The following is a 25637-nucleotide window of genomic DNA, read 5'->3' as shown; positions in this document are numbered from 1 at the left end:
GTAAATTAGATTAAAAATAAAGGATTTATTTTTACTAAACATTATATTTGTGATCTACAAAGTAGGGCGGGCTTTAAACTTTCAAGTAAGTCAATTTTAAATTGAAATGGATATTTTAGTAAACTTTACATACTTCCTGAAGTATTTCCACTCCCCCACATTTGATTACAACTGGTACAGACGGCAAGAGTTGTCTTTAAACATTTGTATACCCCTAAGAATATAACAAGAAGAAAAAAGTAATATGAACATTAGGCAATTTTGAATTAAAATTCTTTGTTAAGATGGTTTTAAATACATTTTATAACGTACTAGAGTCTTTTTACATACTTCTCCAAGTATATCGAAGTTAAGACAATGTCACTCAAAGGAATATTCAAAGTGTCTAAGGGATGTACAAATATGTAAATGAATGAGTTTACTTAGCCAACAATCAAATAATTGGAAAATCGAAATACGTTTAGGATTCGTAACCCTAACTATATTCATTATGAAATTATTTCAAGACTTAATCGTAGATCTTACATAAGATAAACAAGGACATACATAATAATGATTCTTTATAGTCATTTGAAAGTCCTAAATCCTTCATGGGAGATATTACTTTCTTTCATTCCAGAGGATGGGTAATATAAGGTTACGTGAAAAGTTAAGAGCATATTTTGCTAAATGTTTTTAATAAGCTATATTTCAAAATTAATACATTGTTTGAAAAAAAGCTCAAAGTTTCCTTAAAAGTTTAGTGTACATTTAAAAAAAATCGTTTACTGTTTGGTGAAGTCAGTTGTGTGATACAGCGTTACAAAAAGTGGATGTAAAAAAGGGAAAATTCGATACATTCTTCAGTACCAACGACCACGATGAACAAGCACAGCATACGGCACCAAAAAAATTGGTTTTTTTTGGACCCAATACATAAAAGCTGCGGTTCCAACGACTCCATTTCTGTAACATGGATTTTTAAAATGTCTATAATGTATAATGGAAATAGTCAAGTCAGACGGGTTGTGAGCACTTATTTCATTGTGCACTGTGAATTCATTGTATAGAAAGATTAAAACTTGTATATTTATAATATTAGGTTGTAGCTTTGTATAGAATGTTTTTAAATCAGCATCAATAGAATCGTCTATCAGGAGAAACGTCGTAAGTTGATTACTCAACATCTCAGAACTGAAGTTTACCCAGAAGACCGTTTGGAACTATCTTAATAGGATACTCCTAGCTATGTTAATTTCATATTCAAAATAAAGTGAAAAAACACTCAGAACTTTTTACTTCAACCATTCATTATCTTACCCATGAATAAAAATTAAATGGTATTAAAAAGAAAAAACGAAAATGAACATGATCATACTGCCAATTTGAAAAATGTTTATAGGAGAGCAGCTTATCTGTAATGAAGTTTTATTATATGAGCTGTAATCAGTTGTAAATGAAATGAAATAAACACAAATCCAACTCCGTACCAAGATAGGACATATTGAAGATATTATTTGTTTTTTATCCTTAATTCTGATCTAAGTTACGCATGGACTTACACTTATAACTAGCAATGAAGATTGTGTGTATTTTAAGCATGTTTAAAAAAAAAGAACCATAAAACAGCATGGAATTTGAGGAATGGTTTGGAGGAGCTCAGCTACAATCAGCTGTGACAAGGGAGGGAAGGAAATAAACAATGATATGGGCAAGAATCACTCCATTGTCGATCTCCAATTCTACTCCAAGTATAGCAATGATTTACAATAATAGGAATAAATCATCAAGGTTACTCCATGTCTTTTATGAGCAAACACGAATGTGTAATCCGGTTTGAAGTATAGTTTTATAGTATACCAAAAAAATATAGAAGATTATTTATGAAAATATATTTATATATGAATTTTTTGAAGGAAATTTTATGACTAAATTTAACAAAAGGACTTTAAAAAAAAAACCTTTAATGAAATATCAAAGTCCTTCTGATAATATTTTTTTTTTTTTATAATTAAGATTTGGCAAAATTACTGTTTGAATAAAAGGTTTAGGTTTATAAAATAATTAACTCTGGTTTTCAAATCTAAGAAACATATTAATGAAGAAAGTAATAAAAATATTTTTGAAGGATAATTTACTTATATAAAAAAAATTACAAAATAAACTTAATGATATCTGCTTGCGGTTGGAATATATCAAAAGAAGAAGAGAAATTTTTAGAAAAAAAAGCATTGATTTTTAATACTTTAAGGGTGTTGGGAGACCTCTCAAACTTTTTCAAAATTTGTCAGTCATCGTTTTTTATCCAAACGTATATTTCAAGTATATTAAAGCTAAAAAATTCAAACATAAAGTTAGAGATGGACCAGTCTATTTATGTAGTAAAAAAAAAAGTCACGACTAAAAAAATATTTATAACTTCTAAGGAACATAAAATTCATTCTTCAGATTACCAATTACCAAAAAAAGGGTCAATTAAAGAATGGATACGATTTACATCATTACTTATAGTACCCCAACAAATCATCAGTGATATTCTTGGTCATTCAAGAGGGCACACGCCCATTATTAATCCTTAATCGTACTAAAATCTTCTTTCACAAGAATGAAGTAATAATAATAGCATATTGAGAAAATAGCTGACACCAACAAAACTCACATGCCACAAAATGCTAAAAATTTACAACCCTACATGACATAGTATATAAATAATTGTATTCTCAAAATAAACAATGTAATTTTAAATCCTTCAGTAAGTTTTATAAGCTGTCATTATAGGATTTTATATTGATATTTAATTCTCACATGTGTATGTAGTGTACAATTTTCATATATAAAGTTCCTTTTAAAAGCTAGTCAACCATGTTTTGTAACGACAAAATTTATTATGACGTATAAATTTTTTCATTATTAATTTCAGAAATATAAAAAAGCTTTTTTATTTTCTAATTTTTTATTACATATAATAATAATCATTATAAATCATTTCAAACCTTTACCTAACGAAATTTCTTTAACCAATTCATCACTATAATACTCTCTCTGCGGTCTCTCTGACATACACTATTTAAATGCTTAAATGTTAAACTACATTTATACAAGTATTTTTCGACATAACATCATAACCAACAGCAGTTAGTTTTAACATTTTACAAATATATTTATAAAAAATTTATACATTTGAAGTTTTCATAGTAAAAAAAATTAAATTATTTATTAGTGCATAAGTTTTGTACCGCCTATTTAATTGTATTTTTGAGAGATGTAGAGTACCTCAATCATAAAGTTGAGCACATTTATGAAAAGCTGTTGCTGTTACCTTCAATTGAGATATTGCAAATAAACATATCTTCCTTCTGGACAAACAGAAAACCGAAAGAGAAAGCTGTTTTAGGCGAGTTAAAGAGGTTTAAAGAAAGGCAATTTTGACAAATCCAAAAATCCATCCAGATTCCGTATTATACCCCTTGAACTATAGCATCTGATGGCAAGTGATGTGCAATTTATGCCGAGTTAGCCACAGCAACACTGTCGAACAAAAAAATAAGGAGGGGAATAAGATGAGACACATTTACATCTAACTTATGTGGGTGGCCTTCCCGGCTAGCTTGGAGGCTGTCATCATATCTCAGACAGACAAACAAACAAATATATAGTAGAGCCACGAGATTCAATGGACAACTCGTTGTGAAAAAATTATACGCTTGAACTTGTTTCGCGTCTTGGTATTTCCTAAAAAGAAAATATATTTATATACATGGACTTCAAACACAATTCCTAGATAAGATGTAGAAAATAAAAAACCAAAAATGACAGACAAACTTTGCTCACTAATATGCATATATACCAGGTGGTGTATTTAAATCTGAACACTTACATATGCAATAATTAATGAAAGTTTGGGAATTGAATTCGGAATGAAGAAATAACAGTTTGTTTTATATCAAATTTCACATTTATCAATGTTTAGAACAGAAATTCCCAAACAAGGCTGTTCAGTGCATCGTCTAGGGCCCAGTGAAATTATCGAGGTTGTTAATAAATTTCTTTAGAAAATAGGTCAAAGCTTTTCAAATCTTTTAAAAGATAGTTTATTCTTCAAAATTTAGCATTATATAAAAATTAACTACTTAAGCAATCTTTAAAAGTTTTTAAATAATTTATTTTCAAAGGTTATATTTTCTCCCGATATTTTACAGGAGTATTTAATAGCAGATCAAACAAAATACGTTCAACGTTTTAGTTGTCAAAAACTAACTAACTGTGCAAAATGTCTGATACTGTCAACATACGTTGTCGAAATTTTTACTAGGGTGATTTGTCTATCAACCTTTTTCAAATTTTTATTATGGCAAATTCAGAAAAATTGGAATTTGGTAAAGAAATGACATATGCAAAGTTTCAATTTTCTGCAATGTCATCCTTAAATAGCACGTTTAGTTCAAAGTTGAAACGAAGTCAAAAGTGTTTTACTTCGTGAACAAAGATTAAACTACAGCATTTATCATTATTTTACAAAAATTTAGTTATGATAGACATTATTCTTGCTTATAAAACATTGAATTTTGCATTGTTAATTTTAATACCATATGTCAAGGAAAGATTTAATTTTTATTAGGTTATTTTCTCTTTTTGCTTTATAAGGTAGCTTTAGAAAAAAAACTTTTTTTATATTTTTTATAGGTTAGAATAATGTTTATTATAAATAATCAATGTAAAATAATAATTAACATGAATTTTAATCTTTATTGGTGAAAAACAAAAAAAACTTTTATTTCCTTCCAAACCTTGAAAAAGATTTGCTAGCTAAAGATGACATCGTAAAAAAGGAAATTATAGATATGTCATTTCATACCATATGACAAATTTTCTGCACTACACGTAATCAAAATACCTAAAAAGTTAAAAGATCAAACGGACAACGTTTTCCATCATGATATAGTACAACACAGTATTTCATCAACACATTTTAACCAATTACGGGCCTTGTATTCCAATTTCTGGGATGATTCTAGATTTACAGTAATTTGAACTCTAGTATAAAATATTTTTTTGATTTTAGATATTTCTATTAGCCGCAATATGATCCCTTTTATATATAATTTATCAAAGTTTAATTTTAGTATCGTTAATATCAACTTATCTCCCATTAAGTGCAATTTGCGCCTTTATAAAGGATTTTTTAGAATAATTGGCTAATAGAAATTGAATTTTTATTAATAGAAGAATATAAATATAATCCAAACAGGGTGCTTATGTTCTTTGGTGTATCAGTGTTTTATCACACCCATTCCACACATAAATAAGCATATTTTAAAAGGTGTGTATTTTTCCAAAAAACATAATGAAATTTATAATTAAAGTGAATAACAATAATGAAAAAACCCATTCCTAGTGCCCATAAAAAACATTTATATTCCCGCTTAAATGCATATAAATGAATCAAAATGTACATAGATTAGACTATTATAAATGTTTTTATTTTCCGCAAACTTTTGTGATATTAATAAAATCTAACTCTATTGTTCATCTCTCTCTTTCTTTTATTTCATAGACACCCAGTGAATATGAACATCAGTATATCAATCTAACCCGTCATTATTCTCGTTATCATGGTTATGCATATGATGGCATATGGGCCACGGCACTTGCTATTCAAGACGCTGGACATCGAGCTCGTCACCATAATCGGAGCCTCGCTACCTTTAATTACAAGTATGTTTTTAGCAAAGTTATTATACACAGTGACGTAGCGTGCACATTTAATTTGAGAGCATTTCTTGGAGTTTGAGAAAAATATTTATCTTTATGATGTCATCATCTTTCTGCGTTACGTATTTACGTATTTTCTCTCCCTTAGTAGAATACTCATCTAATTCCTAGATACATAAAGAAAATGGCAATTGCGGGGCGTCCCTTTCAACCAACCAGTGGAATAGGTAAAATGACGTCAGAAAACAAGTCTTTAGTTGTAAAAAAATAATTTGGATAGTAAATAAACTAAAACTTATATAGACAACTTTGAAAAAGTTGTCTATAAAAATGAGTTATTATGGGTATTTGTCATTTTTATTAGGTATGTTAAAAAATAAAATATCAATACAGACTGTCAAATCTGATTATAATAATTTTTTTACTTTATAAATTATTACACTTAGAAGAAATATAAAGTAAAAAATACGAACAAAGACATATTTTTCTATACTTTTTTGATATCAACTTCATAGGAATGAATAAGAATAAAGAATGGATACATATCAATCAATTTCGCTTAAAAATTAGCTTAAAATACTTGATGATCTGTCAAAAACAGTACCTAATCAAATATTAATTGCCTTGAAATGGAAGATTCAAAATTAGTTATTATCATATATGTGGTTTTTTTATATACTTTGGATATACGAAAAATCTGGTTATGGAACAATGTAGCTCAATGCTAAGGAAAAATTAGTTTCTTGTTCTCAATGTGCGTAGATTTGTGCACAGGTTGTTTCTATTTGTATATGGACGTCAAAGTATATTCCTAGGTCCGATGGAGTAATTGTAATATTATATTGTTTACTTATTCTTAATCAGTGCCACTCCATCGGACTAATTATAAGAACATTCAAAAACAAAAACTATACATTGTGTATTTGGACTTCAAAGAAGAGCCCTACGTCAGATGATGCAAATGTAATAATACAATGTTTACTCATACTCAATCAGTGCAACTCCATCTGACCAATTAAGGAACATGAGAAAAAATCAGATTATAATCAACTGTTTATTTTAAAAAAAGACAGTTTCCTTTATCTGAATTTGACTGTATTTATAATATCCTCCAGTGTAGGATAATTATTTTTATAAGTTTCAGTTATATCATATACCGATATGTTAAAATATTAACATGGTCACACTGACAATTGGAGGAATGTTTTGGAGGAGAGCAGCTTAGATGTCATGACACTTGATTAAATCAGCTACGAAAAGTTATAAAATGAGAGAAATAATACCAAATCTTACTCCGTACCTAGCAATGATATAGGCAGGAACTACATTGATATCGATCTTCAATTCTACTCCGTGTCCTCTAAAGAGAACTGATACATCTACAAAAATCCTTCGTTGTTATTGTTAATATTTCACCCTCTCGCGATTACTTTATACTTTTTCAGAATAAAAGCTCTATAGGCGCCTTTTTAAGTCTATTCAAAAGGTCGAGCTTATTACACGTCACAGGAAAGCTTTCGTCCTTCAGGTTTTTTTTTTTGGATCTTTAACCATAAGGCAAATAACAGTAAGTACTTTTGGGGACTCCAATAAATTACGAAAAATATCACCCATTTATTTGTTCTTGAGGATTTTCCATTTTTAAATATTTGAGGAATTAATATATGGCTGGGATTCAGGATTTAGCATTCTTTTCAAATTTGTTAAAGAAATCACCCGAATACTGTATACCGAATTGAAATCAATTTTTCTCCAACGAGGATCAGATGGGATTGAAGGGTAAGATGCATTATCAAAACTTGCAAGTTAAAGACGCCGCACATTTTTTAAAAGTTATTTTGAACTTTTGTGGGAAGGACATGAACTTAAATTTAGCCTTCCATCTATTATCATTGACTTTATGACCCCCTTACACAAATGAATTGACAATACTAAAAATTATAGTAATGGATTATGGACAAGATTATCTGGGTGATTTTCTTTGGATATATTTCTCCAGAGTAGGATATTAAATATTAATTGTTATGTAGTTCTTATTAAATAAATAAATAAAATGTATAAAGATGTACTTATAATCTTTATTGTTAATATTTCACCCACTCATGATTACTTTATCCTTATTCTTCTCTCTTTCAGATGTATTTATAATAACTCATTTTTATTTGTAACTATCTAAAGGTATCTATCCAATTATTTAGTTTGTTTATAACTTTTCTTTAAACTAGGACTTCCTTTGTCACGCCATTTTGCTTTTTTCTGTAATGGTAAGTTCAAAGGAACATTTCTCTACTGCCTTGTTTCTATGTATCTTGGTTAGTTCAATTATAAGGATGAATTCATAGATGAAACATAGACTACAGAGTAGTTAGTAAAACTCTCTATGCTCCAATCAGACTAAAAAGTATGCTTGTAGCAAACTAAATTCAGACAAACAATAATTTCCTAACCATCGCTTCGTCACTTGATTTATATCTTTTAAAAATACAGCTGAATAAATGTGCTGGTGAAAAAATATAATAATTTCAGTTGGCAAACTGCAAAACTAAATCATTGCAGTCATTTCGCTTCTTTATATATTTGAACTACGGAAAGCCTACATCTTTTATAATACCGACTTTATCTTGGGAGTATTTTTCATCTTCTTAATGGTTGTAAGCTGGCCAATGATATAGAAATAGAAAATAATAACATTCAAATAGAATGAGCAGGTTGCCAAATGACATACTTCTTATTTGTTCACTCACACCTTTATAAAGTATTTTTTTACAGATTTAATTATATTTTAATCCAAATTGATAGGGATCAAGATTGGGAAAGACTATTGATTGATGCCCTTGATCGGACGTCTTTTGAAGGGGTTACGGTAAGACATTTGTTAATTAGAATGCAAGAATTTTTCATAGTTTTTTCTTGTTAGGGACCCGTTCGGTTTAAGGAAAACAGTCGTAGGGGAAATGTTCTCATCAAGCAAATTGTTGGTAAGTAATAGTGAAATATCATTATCATTATATGTAATAAAGATTCCAACTGTAGTTCCTTGAAGTACGTAGGGTTATAACTATGGATAGAACAATATGTATTTAGCCTTATGGCACACATCAGTTTTCCATTATATCTGATGGCAAATAAGATATCATGTTCCCAAAAAATGTATAGCGGGCCAACCGTATTTTCTATGAAAAATGTTGTAGAACATATAATTAGCTATCGATTGCTTAGAAAGACAATGTCTTAGCTGTCAAGAGGCACGAGAAGAAGATTGAGAGAGCCACGATTGTCTGCATGGAATTGTCGCAAAAGGCCATCGGAGAGCAGACTAAGGCCTCAAGGAAGAGGATTCACAATGTCTCCTATACATGTAAACATGATGTCGACGGCCTTCTGGGACAATTCCATGCATAGTTGCTATATAAATTCAAAATTAAAGGCAACAACAATTAATAAAAAATATTCCAACTTACCAAAGACAAATTTGTTATCAAGTTATGTGAAAAAAGTTCCAACTAAATACGTAAATCGTTCAAAAATTCACTAAAATGAAGAATCATATATGGATGCTAGTATTCTTTTTCAAGTGCTTATATAATAGCAAAAACTAAAGACTAGACATTGTATTACACATTCAAAAGCTTTGCCGCAATTTTTTTTTGTTTTTTTTTCATTTAATTGGTTAGATGGAGTTGCACTGTAAATAATCTTATAAGTATTTAATTTCTGAACTTTTCCTTTTTGTAAAATATTTATTAGTTTTTCTAATTGAGACAACTTTATTTTTGGTAATTTTATATATTTATAAAAATTTAAAAATAATTAAGTTTGTTTAATCCAATTTTTGATTAACTTCGTGTGACATGGTTTCTAAATTATTTCTAAGCGTTTTAATTTATTTTTATTATATATGAGTTAATGGCATTGTTTTTTTTTGTTTTTGCAAATGTAGAAAAATAATACACCTTTCCGTTTCCTTTTATTTTACATACTGGCAGGTAATATTTTATACAACTCTGATACACCCATTGTCACAGCTACTTGCGAATAATATAATAAATGTTATGAAATCTTAGTTTCTTTCCTTCAAAATATTAATCAAATTTTCAGGGATCCCCTGTTGATTTTCAATTTTTTTTTTAACGTCCAAAATGCTCCAGATTGGCAACACTGACCTTTATGTACAATCAAATCGTGTTTCATATAAATGTATGTAAGGTGAAAAAAAAAAATTGAAAACACTGTTCTGACCTTATTTTATACTTGGTTTTATTTAAAGTTTTACAAAAATTAACATTATAACATCAATTTGACATTAAGTCTATAAAATTGTCGTTAGCTTGTACCACGGGTGCACAACGTCTCCAAAAACGTTCCACTGGATAAAGTTCGGAATGCCTTTCCTATCCCAGCTCTAAGGAATCTTATGGTGTTGTAGTGTCACAAAACTTACGTGAATCATCGTCAGTGGGTCCTCAATATCCTGCTTAACGCGTTTTCTGAATGATTTGACGAATCAAGTAGTTTCCCTAACCGCTTTAGCCAACAACGTGTTGTCTATTTTACTATATAAATTTCACAAAATAGACAAAGTTACACAACATTTTGTTTTTTTTGTGATTAGAAGAAGACTGGGCTATATTTTGTAAGAAAGAATAATGAACATTGACGTGGTACGGTCAAATTAGTACCAGACTTACTCTCCATTAGTGTGAGATTGTATTAAAATACAGAGTAGGGAAATGGTATAAGGCCTGAGAAAATTGCGAACGTTTAAAAGAATATTTGCTTTTTGTATATTTTAACAAAGGGAAAATGGTGGAAATTATTTATGAAAATCTCAATTACTCAGAATAAGAAGAATAAAAAAATTAAACGAGCAGCCAAGTCTTATCTAGTAAAAATAAAAATAAATCTGATTTTTTTTTCAACAACTTATTTAATGTTAATGGTACTTTAGATAAAGCATGAAGAAAGCGGGCGGAAAATACAACCATTAAGATCTCTTCCATACATACATATGTATAAGAGTGTACATAATATACCATGATTTTATATACCTCCCTACCTATAAAACAATGAGTAGGTATAAATTGGTATTTAATAATTCCACATCTTTTTACAGAGTGCAGAAGTAAAAACAAAACTTTTTTGTTCAAAAACTCAAAAAAATCTCAACTGATTTGTAAACATATTATTTAAAAAATTTAAGGGCAATATGGCTTCCATTAGAAGAAACAAAACCTCAATATAGTGCCTGAAGCTGGTACAGGCTTTGATATTATTTTCCTCAGGATTTTTGGCCTAGACCTTTGAGATGGTGCACTTCAAGTCATTCACATTTTGGTGCAAAGTTGCATTTCTGATACCTTCATGACACTCCACCAAAAGGAATCAAGGGGTTAGAAGTCGGGAGATGACAGATGCCACATGTTTTTGTGCCAGAAGTCAGTAAATTTTAGGTGAGTTGAACTCCATTTTCTGGATCTTTGGACGTTTATTACCCAATGCTCTTCTCATGCTGGAAATTGTGGCCTTGAAGTTGACAATGATGTTATTTTGGCTTATGCGTGTCGAGCAAGTTGGATACACGACGAATTTTTGTCTGCTGTTTACGTATTTGGCAGCCAATTAAAACAACAACTGCATCAAAACGAAGCTTATTGATGACGCAATCATACGATTTCTACCAAACATCCCACATTTTACGCAACAAATGTATAGAAATGCAATTAGTTCATGTAGCTATTATTTTAGATGATACACATGAAGCCTCATTAACAACTAATGGATTAAATTTTGAATTGCGTAATGGTTATAATTTTTAAACAGTTTATCATCTAAATCGATACATTTTATTTTTTATTCAATTGACTATGCGTGTTATAAAAAGTTAATCACTAACAAAGAGTGAAATATCTTATTTTGGGCAAAATGTCTCAAATCATTCTCCGGCGGAATATACGTTTGAGAAATTGTCCTTTAGTAAAATGTACATTGGACAAAATCTCTGTTCGGTGAAATGACCTTCGGCTTAAATGTTTTTTGGCCAATAGTCCTAAAACCTTTCTAGCTATGTAATAGTTTGTGTGACTGTTGACTGAAGATTTTAAAGAGCTGCAATATTTGTTATATAATTAAGTTAGTACTTGGATTTAGAAATGACTACTTAGTGCTGTGACACGCTTAAATTAGGTGGATATTTTTTACAGGAAACTAACTTGCGGATAAAGTCCTCCAAGTCCTCTTTTGGCAACTCCCTTATGGTCTCATCAGGAGCTTCCAGCTACCTTAAAAATCCTCCTGGTTGACGTTAAAGGATTGGCTTTAATCAGAGCTAGGGCCACCTCAATTGGGCTAGTGACCCTGTTGTTAATAGCCTCCATGATATTCTTAGACTTATCACCTACCAAGATCCCCTACGCAATTTTTGTGCAAAGAGCCACCCTATTTTTATTATTTTGATAGTACTTTTAAAGTAGAAAGATTGGAAATGAATTCAATCAACTTCACTAAAAATGTCAAGGCAGTATCTTTACTCAAAACTCTCATTAGAGTCTGTAAAGTCACATCCGTAGAATTTACAATCACACTGTAGGTTTAACTGTAGTTCTGACAGAAATAAAAATCTATGAGTACTCTAATTCTGTTAATGGGACTCTTGTTCCATGGCTCTTTCTATATTTAGAAAGCATATATGTATAACTATAAAGGTCTCTCACACTGGAGGTGTGAGATACAAAAGGTAGAAAATAAAGAATAACAAATCATCAAAATGAATAGAAAAAAACTAATAATAAATGATGGATATCAAACATAAAATATCTTGAATTAACATATAAATTAACTCATTCTACCGTGTTGAAATAAGTATTAAAAAGTTTTATTTGATTATACTTATGATTATTGCTATGAAGGGTGTAGGATCAGTCGGCATGAATCCTTTAACTCAAATGTACTTTATTAGAGAATAACTTTTGATTAAATTATAAATGTAGGATAGAAAAAGTTAGGGTTCCTTCCTTTAAGAAGGATCAGATTGGTAACAGAAAAATGTATTAAATAATAACGAAAAGGGATGTATTTAAATGCAAAATTGAGATAAGAAAAAAACATGTTCTAATAAATATTTCATTCGACAGACGTTTATATATATATATTTAAACGATACAATGCACTAAATATATATCCCCCCTCCCATGTTCTAAAGCTTTCTGAATGTCACCGTTAAATGGTTTTTAAGGCATAGTATTACATATTTGGATATATTTAATCATATACAAAATACATACAGCAACATAACTTCCTTTATTATAATGCTTGGCAATCAGGCTGTAGATGTAGTAAAAGAAAAGTTTTGCTTCATTCTAGAGGGACGATTCAAAAGTTTTGTTTAGAAATACAGTCAGTTGCTATTTTGTAATGATGTAAAGAAAAAAATCTGTGTTCGGGGAAGCTAGTTGTGTGTTACGGGTTCCAAAATGGAAGTAAAAAAAAAAATCGAAAATTTGATACATTTTTCATTATCACTACAACCAAATTGAAAAAACAGAGTTGGCGGCCAAAAGATATGTGCTGTTTATGGACCTAATACAGTATCGAAGGAAACAGCAAAGCAGTTGTGATCACTTATTCCATTGTAAAAGAAATGAAGATTAGCCAAAATGCCGTTTGGAACAATCAAACCCAGACATTCTAACGATATTAATTTTATTGTCAATATCAAGCCAAAAAATGGTCAGAACTTATTACTTGACCTATTATAGAAAAAAAATATATTTTCAATTTATGTTCTGAGTTTTTATTCGTGCAATTAATGAAAATTAGTTAATTGCTTCAATATCTGATGTACAAAAAAACGGTTTTTTCAATCGATGTTTATTATTTACAAATTCTTTGAACGCAAAGAAATATCGAAATAATAATACAAATTAGTGTATATTGGTACCATGATATCTTATGATATGAAGGACACTAAAATAGTGCAATTTGTTCGAATCGGTTTATTTGAACCGGATTTTTGCTGGAAAATAACTTTTTTTAAGATCTTTGCAAAATTGCCAAAAACTCATGAACTCAGAACTATGAAAAAAAATAAGTTATCAACTAATTTTGATATATTTGTTTATAATAAAACGATCCATGTAATACCTTTAAATGAAAATTAATATAAAGAAGAAAAAATTTGAATGTAACTAAAAAGAAAGGAGACTATGTTGTCGCACCCTGTACTACGTGTGTCTAAATCTATTGTAGTGTTGCCATGGTACCAATATTTTATAACCTGTTGAGACACCAATTTACAGAGTGTCACATATTTATTTTAAAGTTTAAAATAAATACTTATTTATGAACATTTCTAAAAGTCGATGATAACACTGAAATTCTTAGGACCTCAGCTTTCAAATGATATATGTTACTGTAAAAAAGTCAATGTAAATACAACATAGACAACGGATAGTTGATGTTAACGTAGGACAATGGTCAAATTGACAGATTGACAACATAAATGTAAGTGTAAATGTCTGGACCATGCAGCTGATCATCAAACGTATTTGAGTTGAGAAGGAGTATAACGAGGTTCACAGCCATTCGAAAGTGGCTGGTAAACCTCATACAAAATTATAGAGGCCTTCAAAGGAAGATCCTACTATATCACTGAGAAGAATGGAAGTTGCGAGGTCAAAAATTTAACAACGACCCACGGAGCTTGGCTTATGGTCGTATGTTCGGATCTCACAGTATATGTCGAAAAAAAAAACTTTTTTACAGAATATTGCTACACGATGCAAGCCAATTGTAAAGTTTTTTTAAAACCTCTGGTCAAAAATATCTTTACAAATAACCAAGTTCAGAACGATTGGAGAGACAGATATATGACATTATCCACAAGGGATAACACATCTGATTCAAGTAATTGTCTTTTGCCAGTATTACTTCGGTTGGAAAGAGGATTCATAGTTTTCAGGAAACTGTACATCTCATTTTCCGATGTTCGAAATGTTTTCAATTAACCCTGGCACAGTTAATGAGTATCATAGGATGAACCTATAAATACTAAAACAATAAGAAAGAGAAAGCTGACTAGGTTAATTACCCTAAAAAATGCAAGGGAAAACAATAGAAAAATTAAAACTGCTTGTTAATTATACCCTGGTGGTTTGTTCTTTCTGATTTATTGATAATTTAGTGTTTTTGGGGATTTGCAAGGATCTCATCCTATAAAGCATTCCGATATATGTATATTCATCTATATCATTCATATGGCCTCATACATTTTCATTTGCATATCTTAACCTCACATTTCCTACTTCAATATTTATGTACTAAGTACAGGGAGCGGGGATTAAATTGTCGCCAAAATATTTTTCTATAAAAAACAACACAAAATATACATTTTTTACCTTTTTCATTAAAAACAAAACTATGACGAGCATATGTGTAAAAAGTAGCCATTCATTTGATATAATCACCGTTGGCATCCATAACGGCCTCAATACGGCCTCTGAACCGGCCACAGGCTCTTCTGACCATCTCATTGTCCATGTTGCCGAATACCTCCTTGATGGAGTCCATCAGGCGGGCCTTGGTGATATGGGGATGTCTGGGGCTATGTCGAGAGACATAGCCCCAGACAAAATATTCCAAAGGATTAAGGTCGGGAGAGTTAGGAGCCCACAAATTCTTGGTTACGACGTCATAACGGTTCTCGGTTAACCACTGCAAGGAGATTTTGGACACATGGCAGGGTGCTGAGTCCTGTTGCCACACCCAGGGTCTGTCTCTGGCCACCCCTTGGATCCAGGGCAGAACCATTTTTGTCATAACATCCAGGTAGACCTCTGTATTGACCTTTAGACCCACTTCAAGCATGTGGGGAGGCATAACATGACCTTCACTGATGACCACCCCGAACACCATGACCATTGCAGGGAACTTGGTCTTCATTACCTTCCTCACATGGCTGGTGCAGGTGGTTATCCACCTCTTGTTCTGCTTGTTGACCTTCTGATCTTGACATAAATTCTTTTCATCAGAGAAAAAACACAGCATCCCGAGCTGCTTTGGGTGCTTGAGCTTGTTGAGCAACTTTGTTGACTTCATCAGCCTGTTGTCCTTTGCCTTCTGGGTCAAGATCTGGCCACCTGCATCTTGTAGCTCCTGCACCTTATCCCTCGCCATGGCCTTCATGTACCTGGTAGGGTCATCCTCAAGCATCTTCTTCACCTTGCCGACAAAGTCGGTATCCCTGACCTTCCTGTCGAAGCCCTCCTCCTTGGGTGCCCTCTTTATGGTGGCATCAACATCCCAGGTGTCCTCTAGCGTCTTACGGATACGCTGAACAGTCCGTAAATTCACTCCTAAGGTTGAAGCAATCGTTGAATTGGAGATTTCACCTCCATTATTAACCAATAACGGCGTACCCCGAAAGCTCCTCGTTCCACTTATAGCTCTTTATCTCCTCATATGATGACGGCATGATGCTAACTGAACTACGTATCGTCAGCTGGCGAGAATAGCTTTTCTATTTGGTAACTGGTGTTTTATTTGATAATGTTGTCTTCAAGTTATCAAGGTTTAAAGTAGGCGATAATTTGATCCCTACTCCCTGTACAAGGTTCTCAATCTCACTCGATGGATATCATTGACTGGAATAGAGGGGTTATTCATTGTACAGATGCCTCTTAACTTCAAGGTCTTTGGCAGCGATTTTTACGACGTAAATTATAGTCCAGATACTCAAGAATACATTAGTTTCTCTGGATCTTTTCTATATTGATGCTTTAATCTAAATTCTTCTGTAAGAAAAAAACAGTGACATAAAGAGATAGAGTATGCAAAGAAAAGTCCCCTTGAGAAAGTTAACATCATCAATCAGCATTGAAACTCTTAATTCAATTCTTACGAAAGTCAACTACGCTTTGTTTCCTACTCTAAAAAAAATTATTTGATTAATTTTAGTCCTTCTATGTCCTAGATGTAAAAAAACAAATTAATCATATATCTCTATCCCACTGATATACATTCAATTTAAAAAACTTAGTTTGTGGAGTATAGTTTGTAGTCTGTACGAATACCGGGTAGTCCATTGAAATCCGCACATTTACGTAATTGAATCGTAACGTTGGAGAGAAAAAAGGGCTATGTCAAATGGGCCAAACTGGACCCGGAGGAATAAAAAAAAAGCCTTGGACCATCCCCTCAAATCTATGAGGGCCCATACACGCAGACTCTTCAGAAAACTATCAAAAATGTGAGTGAAAAAGCCTTGAGAGGGTGAAGATGCCACTTTTAACACCAGGAATGAAAAAAACCAATCCCCTCCGTTACAAAACTATTTTTTTTTTACATCCCTGATGTCAACCACCTCAACATGAAAAGTCCTGCAGTGTCCGTCATCCAAAAACCAATGCCCTCAAATTCGCTGTCAGCCGCCACTGGGACGCCATGAAAGAGGTCTACATTTACAGCGGGTACTCGACCTTCCACCTCCACATGGAACCATCATTGCCGCTAGAGAGCACACATCTGTTTATAATGTTAATCTTGTTGAAACTCTATTGTTAATTGATAAAGTATATCTTTTCGAAGTTTAAAATTAAAAGTGTTGAGATTTAAATAGACCACTCGGTAATAATGGGTTCTGGACTATACTCTATAAGCCTCAATCCTGACTCCATTATGACTATTGAATATAGTTTTATTCCAAAACATATGAGACGATCTGTGTCCATCAAGAATAATATGAAACTCTTTTTCGTTATATACTAATTTCTTCTCCTGCTATTAAATGAATATAATATAGTTTGTGGAATTGTTACGAAATTATATGAGAGAGAAAATATCAGCTACTTCTAACTCCATTTTAATTCCATTGAAAAATATGAATACCAATGCAATTACAAAAATTAGTGAATTGGGAATCCCTTACTTAACTCTTAATTTGTTGTCACTAATATGGATTATTATATATTTTTTAATGCATTAAAATTTTGATGTATAATATTGATGCATTTTACGTTTAGTTTGATCAATTTGCTAGATTATTTCAACTTTGTTACAAATTTCTGAGTTTGCTTCTGCGTGATTCAAAGAAGAAAGATGCATTAGCCTCCCTATTCTTAGTTATTAAGATAATATTGTATTTGTGTATAATAAAATTAATCGATACTGAAATAAGTACCATTTAAATCGCTAGATTTGTACAATTAACTTTCTTTTAAATCGATTAAAGAAAATAAAAGTAGAGTTATTGTAAAAAAATGCAAATTTATTAGTTGATTCATAGAACTAAATTTTCTAACGATGTTATAGGATATTTTTCGTACATATAATATATTTTTATTTTAATATATGCAAGTGTGTCTGTCCCAATATTTTTTTGCTTTTTTTTTTTTGTTTGAGAGGACTTATTTTTAACAACGAGGGGGGAGGGGCATAAATTATCCCAATAACACTTGAGATGGAGAAGAAAATACTTCTTGTGTTAACGTATTTTTATCGGGGAACGAGCTATGACCAGATGTCCCACATTTTCCCATGCTCGAAGGGTCCCATTACAAAGATTAAAAAGCCTTTGGACGACAACAAGCGACTAGAGAAGCGAAAAAAGGCCAAATAACTAAAAGTGGTGTGAAAAATACTCAGCGAGTTTCTGGGCTTGTTCAATGTGGCCTCTTCCTCACAAGACTACAACCCTCTGGAAGATGGGATCTGGGCACAATCAAGAGGAAGGCCTGTGCCACCTCCTATGTGTATGGCGTCAAAACTACAGTGGAGAATGAGTGGGCCGACAATTCGGAAGAATAATTGAAGAAGATCTGCATGGCCAACATGTCTAAGATCTAGGTCATGGTGGAGGCCAAGAGTGGCTACTTTGAAATTCCAATTGTATATATAGTGTATCTCATTGTCATACATTTTTTTTTTTTTTTTTTTTGAGAATCATGACAAAGTTGATTCTTAGAATAGTTTTTTTCACAATTCTGAGGGGAAAACTGTATGCAGTAAGAAAATTAATTGATTTTTTTCTTTTCTTTTTTCGTGATTGTTTTAATGTTGACACACCACATATATTAATAAAACAGTTTTACAAAATACAACATTGAAATATAATTATATGAGGCTAAACATCAGGTTTATATTCTAACTGGATAATCTTTATTTTTAAAAATAATTTAATAATGAAAGTATTTCAACATATTATATACAGCTGAATTTTGTGTTTATTTTGTTGTAGAAATTCTTTTCTGATTAAGTTTTTATATAAAAGATATATTGTCCTGTTTGAATTAAATAGTTAATTTCATTTTGAATTCTAAAAGTCATTCAACAAATAAAATAAGTAAAAATTGTCGTCCGAAAAAGATAAAATTTGATAACAACTCCTTGTTCTGAAATGATAGTTTTTTAAAGCAAAAAATTGATCTATTAATATACATATTCACTGACTACTCTAACATTAAATATAATTAGCATTAAAAAACTAAGTCCCATGAAGAAAGCTACAAATATCACTTTTAAAGTACTTCATAACAATAGAAGAGAAAAACAAAGTTATAATCTAGATGAGTCATGAGCGTCGTTATCAAAAAAAAAATATTCATGGTGACATTTCATGTTTAACTAATTTGAATACTGAGGGGGTTTAAGACCCTATCAGTATTAATGTGTTTTCTGTTATTTTTTAAATCAATTAAGACTTTTGAGCATTTTTTGGTGGTGAAATTTTAAAATTAAAATTAAAAAAATCGAATCTTCCTAATGATTATAAAAATGACTGATTATTACAGATATAAAAATCTAAAATTAGATTTTTAATTTTCCCAATACACTTTGATTTAGTACTTTTTGTTAAGGCAATACGTTTTTCAATACAACTGGAGGCTGTAAGGAGGGAATTTTTTCTTCTTAATCAATTGATTAAATATTTTCAATTGCTTCCAATTATTGTTTTGAGCCATGAAATTATCAAACTGCTCAAATTAAAGATTTCAAAAGTCTACAAAAAACTCACTCTTCAGTTTGCCAACTCCAAAAAAACACACAAGCTAAAAAATACACGTGATTTACATCACTAATTATTAACAACACATCCTTGTTCAGATTTTGGGTTGAGAAATTAAAGGAGAACCTTCTCTATTAGAACATTATTAGAATGGAGAGACTATTGCAATTATAATTTTTTTTAAATAATAATATATTTTTCTTAAATTACACCAGAGGGAATACTTCTCTCAGGGATAGAGAGAAACGTCACCAAGGACAGCGTTACCTCGCTAACATATAGGACTGTACATCGTTGTCAGTTGTAAATTTTTCTGAGCAACAATGGTTAAATAATAAATATAGAGGTGGGAAGAATAGGGCCACTAACAACTGATTTTTTTTTTTTTTTTTATAAATAAAAGGTTGCGAGATACAATTAAGGTAATGACGTGGGGAACATGCTATCAAGGAATACACATAATTTGAAAATAAACAACAGAAGTACCAGCCAGTCATTCTTTTCTAGTCTTTCAACGGTTATTATTCTGTACGTTTTGCCAATCCCTTCTAATAACTAAAAATGACATTTTGTCGAAAGTGTTAATTCTTTAAAAAATGACAATGGCGTCACATGTTGTATATCTGAATTATTGCATATCCTTGGTGTCTTGTATAAAAATAATAGAACAACATATATTTTTATAAATAACCATAATAAATATTTTATTAAAATCCATTTGTAATGTAGAAGGTTTTCCTCGTATGGCACTAATTCATTATCTCCCTCCCCATCATATAACGGATGTTTACAGGGGTATTAAATTTATAGAACAATAAATCTCCCTCCTAACTTTTTCCCGCGCTTTTTAAAAACCTGTTATAAGTCCCTCATTAGCAGAGCTGTATAAAATATGCCCTAGACAGTAGGATCAGCTTTTCTAGTTGGTAAATGAACCGGCTCTTATATTTTCCAAAGTTCTGATCATCCTTATTTAATTTTTAATAAGGCAATGTTTGAGTATAAAGTAATCACTAGTAAAAATAAAAGTTTGTTTGGGAGTTATGAGTAAGGCCTCTACTAGTATTAGTATAACTCTGAGGGATTACTTAAAACTAATCACTAAAATTTATTTTGGATTTGACGAGTATGGCGTAGGACTTAACAAACTGCTCATATAAGCAATCGATTTTTTTTAATTCTTTTAAAATCGATTGCATTCCACAGGCTAGCAGCAAATGTAGAGGGTTGAGCTGATTACTATTTTGTGGGTACATGATAGCACTTTATAAATTCTCTTCATTTTATTTATGACAAATATCTAACCATATTTGTCATAAATATTTGTTTGTTCTATACTCCAAGGGAGTACCTTCAAGTTTGTGTAGTATTATTGCAATATAGAAGGAGGAAGGGGGACTAAATAGCTTAGGGGCACTTAAAATATGGTTGAATACTCTCAGCCCTTCAGTATTAGATGGTGTCCTTTTTTTTCCCTGGTCTGTGAATTTTTGAAAATTTTTTCAGAAAATTTAATTTTATTAAATGGATTATTAATAACTAGTTTCAAGGGAAAATCCCTGTTGGATTCAGAGAGTAATTGAGGATCGACATTGAAGTATCTCCAGCCTAATTATCCTTGCTATATAAAGAGTAAGACATTTGCGTATTTTTATTTTATTTTCATTGATAGCTCCTTTCATTTGATCTAATGAAGCGGTATGACTGCTAAACTGCTATTTGTTAAATATTCTTCCATTTATTAGGCGTAATGTTTGATTTTTATGGTTATTTTACTTAACAAAAAATTTATTCCATAGTTAAAGGTTAATACAAACGTTTTTATTTCAATCATGGAGCTGTCAGGAAAAGAATGGGGTCAACAATAAATTGGTTTCTAAAAAAAGATATTTCTGTACATTACAGAAACCATATGTTGTGTAAATGTATATGACTACATTCTTTGTTATAGCTTCAAAAACGTAGAGTTAATGGCTATAAATTTAAGAATGAATTCTTATTTATTATCACTAATTAGTGGTTATTTCTCCTACTTCAAAAAAGTATATAATAATTGTTAATAATTCATTGATGCTGTGGCTTTCTCTTTTTTCATATTGAAATAAGGTTTACCCTTGTTCTAATTGGATTAAATGATTTAACTTTTAATTAAATTAGAGTAGTATAAAATACAATTTAGAACGAGAGCAATACTTTTTGTAGATGCATCTTGAACATGATTTTTATTAATTAGTTATTGAGAAGGCAATATATATGTATAAAGTAATCATTAATGACGAATGAATGTTCGAAAAATAAAACACAAAATCAATAATAGTTACCATGACAATTTCAAGAATGTTTTGAAGGTGAAATTGTTCAAAAGTTATCATGGATTACAATTTTGCAACAAAATAAAGATCTTGGAGCGTCCGCAAGGCTGAATTCAAATTTATTATTTTTATTTAAGCTTGAGAACACGAAAATGACTATTACAACTTCCAACATGAGCAGGTTTGACCTTCAAAGCCTTTTTTAATCAAGTTTTTAGGGTATAACTACGATTCACTGCCATATTTTGACATGAAATAACTAGAAGGATGAAAATCAAAGCAAATAAAAAGTTGATACAAAGATATCAGCATTTTAAAAATGTTATTTATTACTTTATCTTGATTACAATTAATAAAAGAGGATGGTGGAGGAAGCAGTCTGGAGAAGTTTTTATGTGAGAATGAGTCCCTGGGATTGGCTCATTGTAACATCCTCACTATATAAAGATAGGTGGAACATCATCTCCAAAATATAATTGATTTAATAGGCAATAACAAAAGCACCAAGAGTTCCCTTTGTGGAACCATGATTACGTCTCTAAGGTTACAATAATCATCAATTCCTTCTCCATCGATGGGATATTATGGGTCAGAACCAGGTCAAGATCCTCCCTTCATGATGTGATCTATTTATCAGATATCTGGATTTGCCCGTTTTTGTTTTTTATCTTGGTGTTGTTGACCTAATATTAATTAAACAGGCAGTAGTCCTTTCTTTTAAATCAGAGCATAATAATATTTTTTCCATTGTTTTAGAAATGTATTCTTTAAAATGCAACAATATATTAAACCTTTAAAAAATAAAGGACCGTGGGATTGAAGGGGTGGTGTTGTGAACTATCACTAAGTCCCTTCCCATCTATAAATCTCCATTATTATTATAAGACGTTTTATATATATATAGTGTAGATTGTATTCAACTATAAATATCCTGGCAGGCGAGTTACTGTCTGGTAATAGGACAATGTAAATATATCGTTACACATAATCTAAGTCTCCTTTACACCTTTCCCCCTCGCCACAACAGTTTTATATATGCAAATATTTGTCACGAGGAATAGTTAATTTTGACGAGGTGGCTAAATTACTTACGATACAAAATATTAAAATGTTAAGTACATTACTTTTTGGATTATAAGTAATTAAATCCGAAAAGGACTGGTTTTACCAATTAGTTTTAATGCTCTTTGACGAAAAGAAATTTTATTTTAACGACCTGCATAATGGTTTATTTAAAATGATTACTTTTGATGAATAAACAACTATGCATTTTTACATATTTTTCCCCTTCATGATTAAGTCTTACTATCAACAGATCCTTAGAATGGTCAGACCAGTTTGTTGATAGCTCAGATTGGTAGATAAATTATAACATATAAATATATTTTAAAAGCATACATTTTTCCTTCTTGCTATTTTCAATTGAAGGTAATTTTACAGAGTGTCATTTTACGATAGCAATCTTCCGGGTACGCTCCAAGACGGCAAAACTTTATTCCTCGGTAAGAAAATACAAAAACACCTCAAAAAATAAATGTGTAAAAAGTACAAATTATTGGCGGGCTTAATATAGAAAATAATAAAATCTTATTTTTGAAGAAATGTATTGATATTGTGCGAGGAAGATATGCATCAATGACGTAGTTTTTTTTTGTTTTGTTTTAAATAATGACAGCGTATACCTTTTACATCTTTGAGTCCAACACTTTGTGTATGATTTTTTTTATCGGTTATAAATTGAGCAATGATATTATCAAAGATGTAAATCATGTAAAAAAGAAGAAAACATAAATAAGAAAATAACCTAGACAATTTAAATAAGGTTCAGGGGAAGAGCAGCTTAGCTGTCATGAAATTATATTAGATTAGCTGTTATATGATGTTATGTGAGGATGGAAATATTTAAGCAAAAATCCCCATCTATATGTATCAAGGAAATTAGACACTCGGATGCTGATCCTTAATTCTACTTAAAGTCCAAGAATTACTTATAACTATTTCGAACAATGACATTTTTTGGATATATTTTTTCCATGTTTCTTAAATTGGTCAGACGGAGCTGCACTGACTAAGCATAAGTAATTATTTTAGTATTAAAATTATTCCATCTGACCTAGAATCTCCTTTTAAGTTAATTTACATTAAGTATATTTCCTACTCTAGGAACGACTGGGGCGCAAGCCTATACATTTTGAGGTCAAGAAAATAATTTCACGCGAGCGTGTTGCCCATTGAGCTACATTATTCCGTCATTGAGCACCGTTGTTCCATCATTGAGCCCCGTCGTTCTATAATTGAGCTACGTCATTGCATTTAATTTTTTTAAATATTCCAGTTGTAACTCTTGACGCTTCTCCCAGTGATATTCCCATCTCTGTAATCCATCCTAATAGTATTTGGCGTTTTCTCTGCAAAATATTTGTTCAGAAGGGTGATTGTCTCATCAATTGCAAAAAAATAAAAATATTTGCAGTATACTGTTTGGACTATATTTTTATTTCGGGCTTACAATGCTATATCTAAGTTTCATATACAGCAATTTATCAGCGTCAAAACTCGCATTTATTCCGCCTAAACTACAACAATCGAAACATATTTGATTATGACCATTTTCACATAAATACTCACATCAACTCAATCAATAAATTGTTACATAACACGTCCAAAATGACTGTAACTTTGATGAGTAACTGTTAACATGGTCAATTATGATCGTTTGAGTTACTCCAATTATGTTCTCTTCGCCTTGCAAAGTTACTTCCTTATTATTAAAAGGTTGCGAGTATTGAATTTCAACGAACCGCTGGTACGGTCTCCAATTTCGAGATTAAAAGAAGAAGTACCTATGACGTGCGGGCAAACTTATACAATACCAATTTTATGTATTACACAGGGAAACAATAAGGAAAGGGAGTGAATTTTGTAAAAATCTGAATTCTGAAATATTTGGGATTAGGGTAATTGGGGACTGTTATCGGTCAGAGTAATTTTTTACACATAAAACAATCACCAAATTTAAAATAGGAATAACACATTAAAAACTGTTTTTTTATTGATTTTTTATCTTGTTCTGAACTCGATATATTTCTATTTCTAAAATTTTTTCCATGCATTTTTTTCCAATTTTTTTTTTAAGTGATCCTATTTTTTCTGAGGGTGTACTAGAAAATAGTTAACAATATCATCATATTTTCCCGGATTTTAATGCAAATAATAACGTCAAGCCCCGTGAAAGGAAGATAGAGGCAATCGAAGGAAGGTTCTTTTAACTTGATCATCCATCTCATGAGAAGTTCGGATTCGGATTCCGAATATCACAAGCGACAAAAGGAGAAGAATTCATTTGAGGGAAAATACTAGATCTCATAAGGGAGTAGAGTGAACTCCTTCCTTGTAAATGAGACAACAGGATCAAAATAACTAAACGATACATTCAATATGAGTAGATAATTTTAATACAATCCTGTTGTCTCATTTCCCAGGAAGGAGTTCAATCTACTCCCTTAGGAGCTCTGATAGTTTTCCTCGGATACATTCTGGTTGTACCATATATATTGAGCCTGACCCATTATAACTGGGGATTTTCATCAAATTCATAAAAACACATCTAAATTTGAAAATAAAATCACCTGGTGCTG

General features: G+C 31.1%; 1 protein-coding gene across 1 annotated transcript in view; it reads left to right on the top strand.

Annotated features, from left to right (window-relative positions):
- GABA-B-R2 (gamma-aminobutyric acid type B receptor subunit 2) overlaps nt 1–25637 on the top strand; it is a 335226-nt gene that overhangs the window by 129455 nt on the left and 180134 nt on the right. The window contains exons 6-8 of the mRNA XM_071890371.1: nt 5534–5694; nt 8491–8554; nt 8609–8669. Of these exons, the coding sequence (XP_071746472.1) occupies nt 5534–5694; nt 8491–8554; nt 8609–8669 (286 nt within the window). The remainder of the gene's footprint in view (nt 1–5533; nt 5695–8490; nt 8555–8608; nt 8670–25637) is intronic.

This window comes from Lepeophtheirus salmonis, chromosome 8, assembly GCF_016086655.4.
Source record: "Lepeophtheirus salmonis chromosome 8, UVic_Lsal_1.4, whole genome shotgun sequence".
Classification (NCBI taxonomy): domain Eukaryota; kingdom Metazoa; phylum Arthropoda; class Copepoda; order Siphonostomatoida; family Caligidae; genus Lepeophtheirus; species Lepeophtheirus salmonis.
The sequence above is the reverse complement of the archived record's forward strand: the minus strand, read 5'-3'. Positions and strand labels throughout refer to the sequence as shown.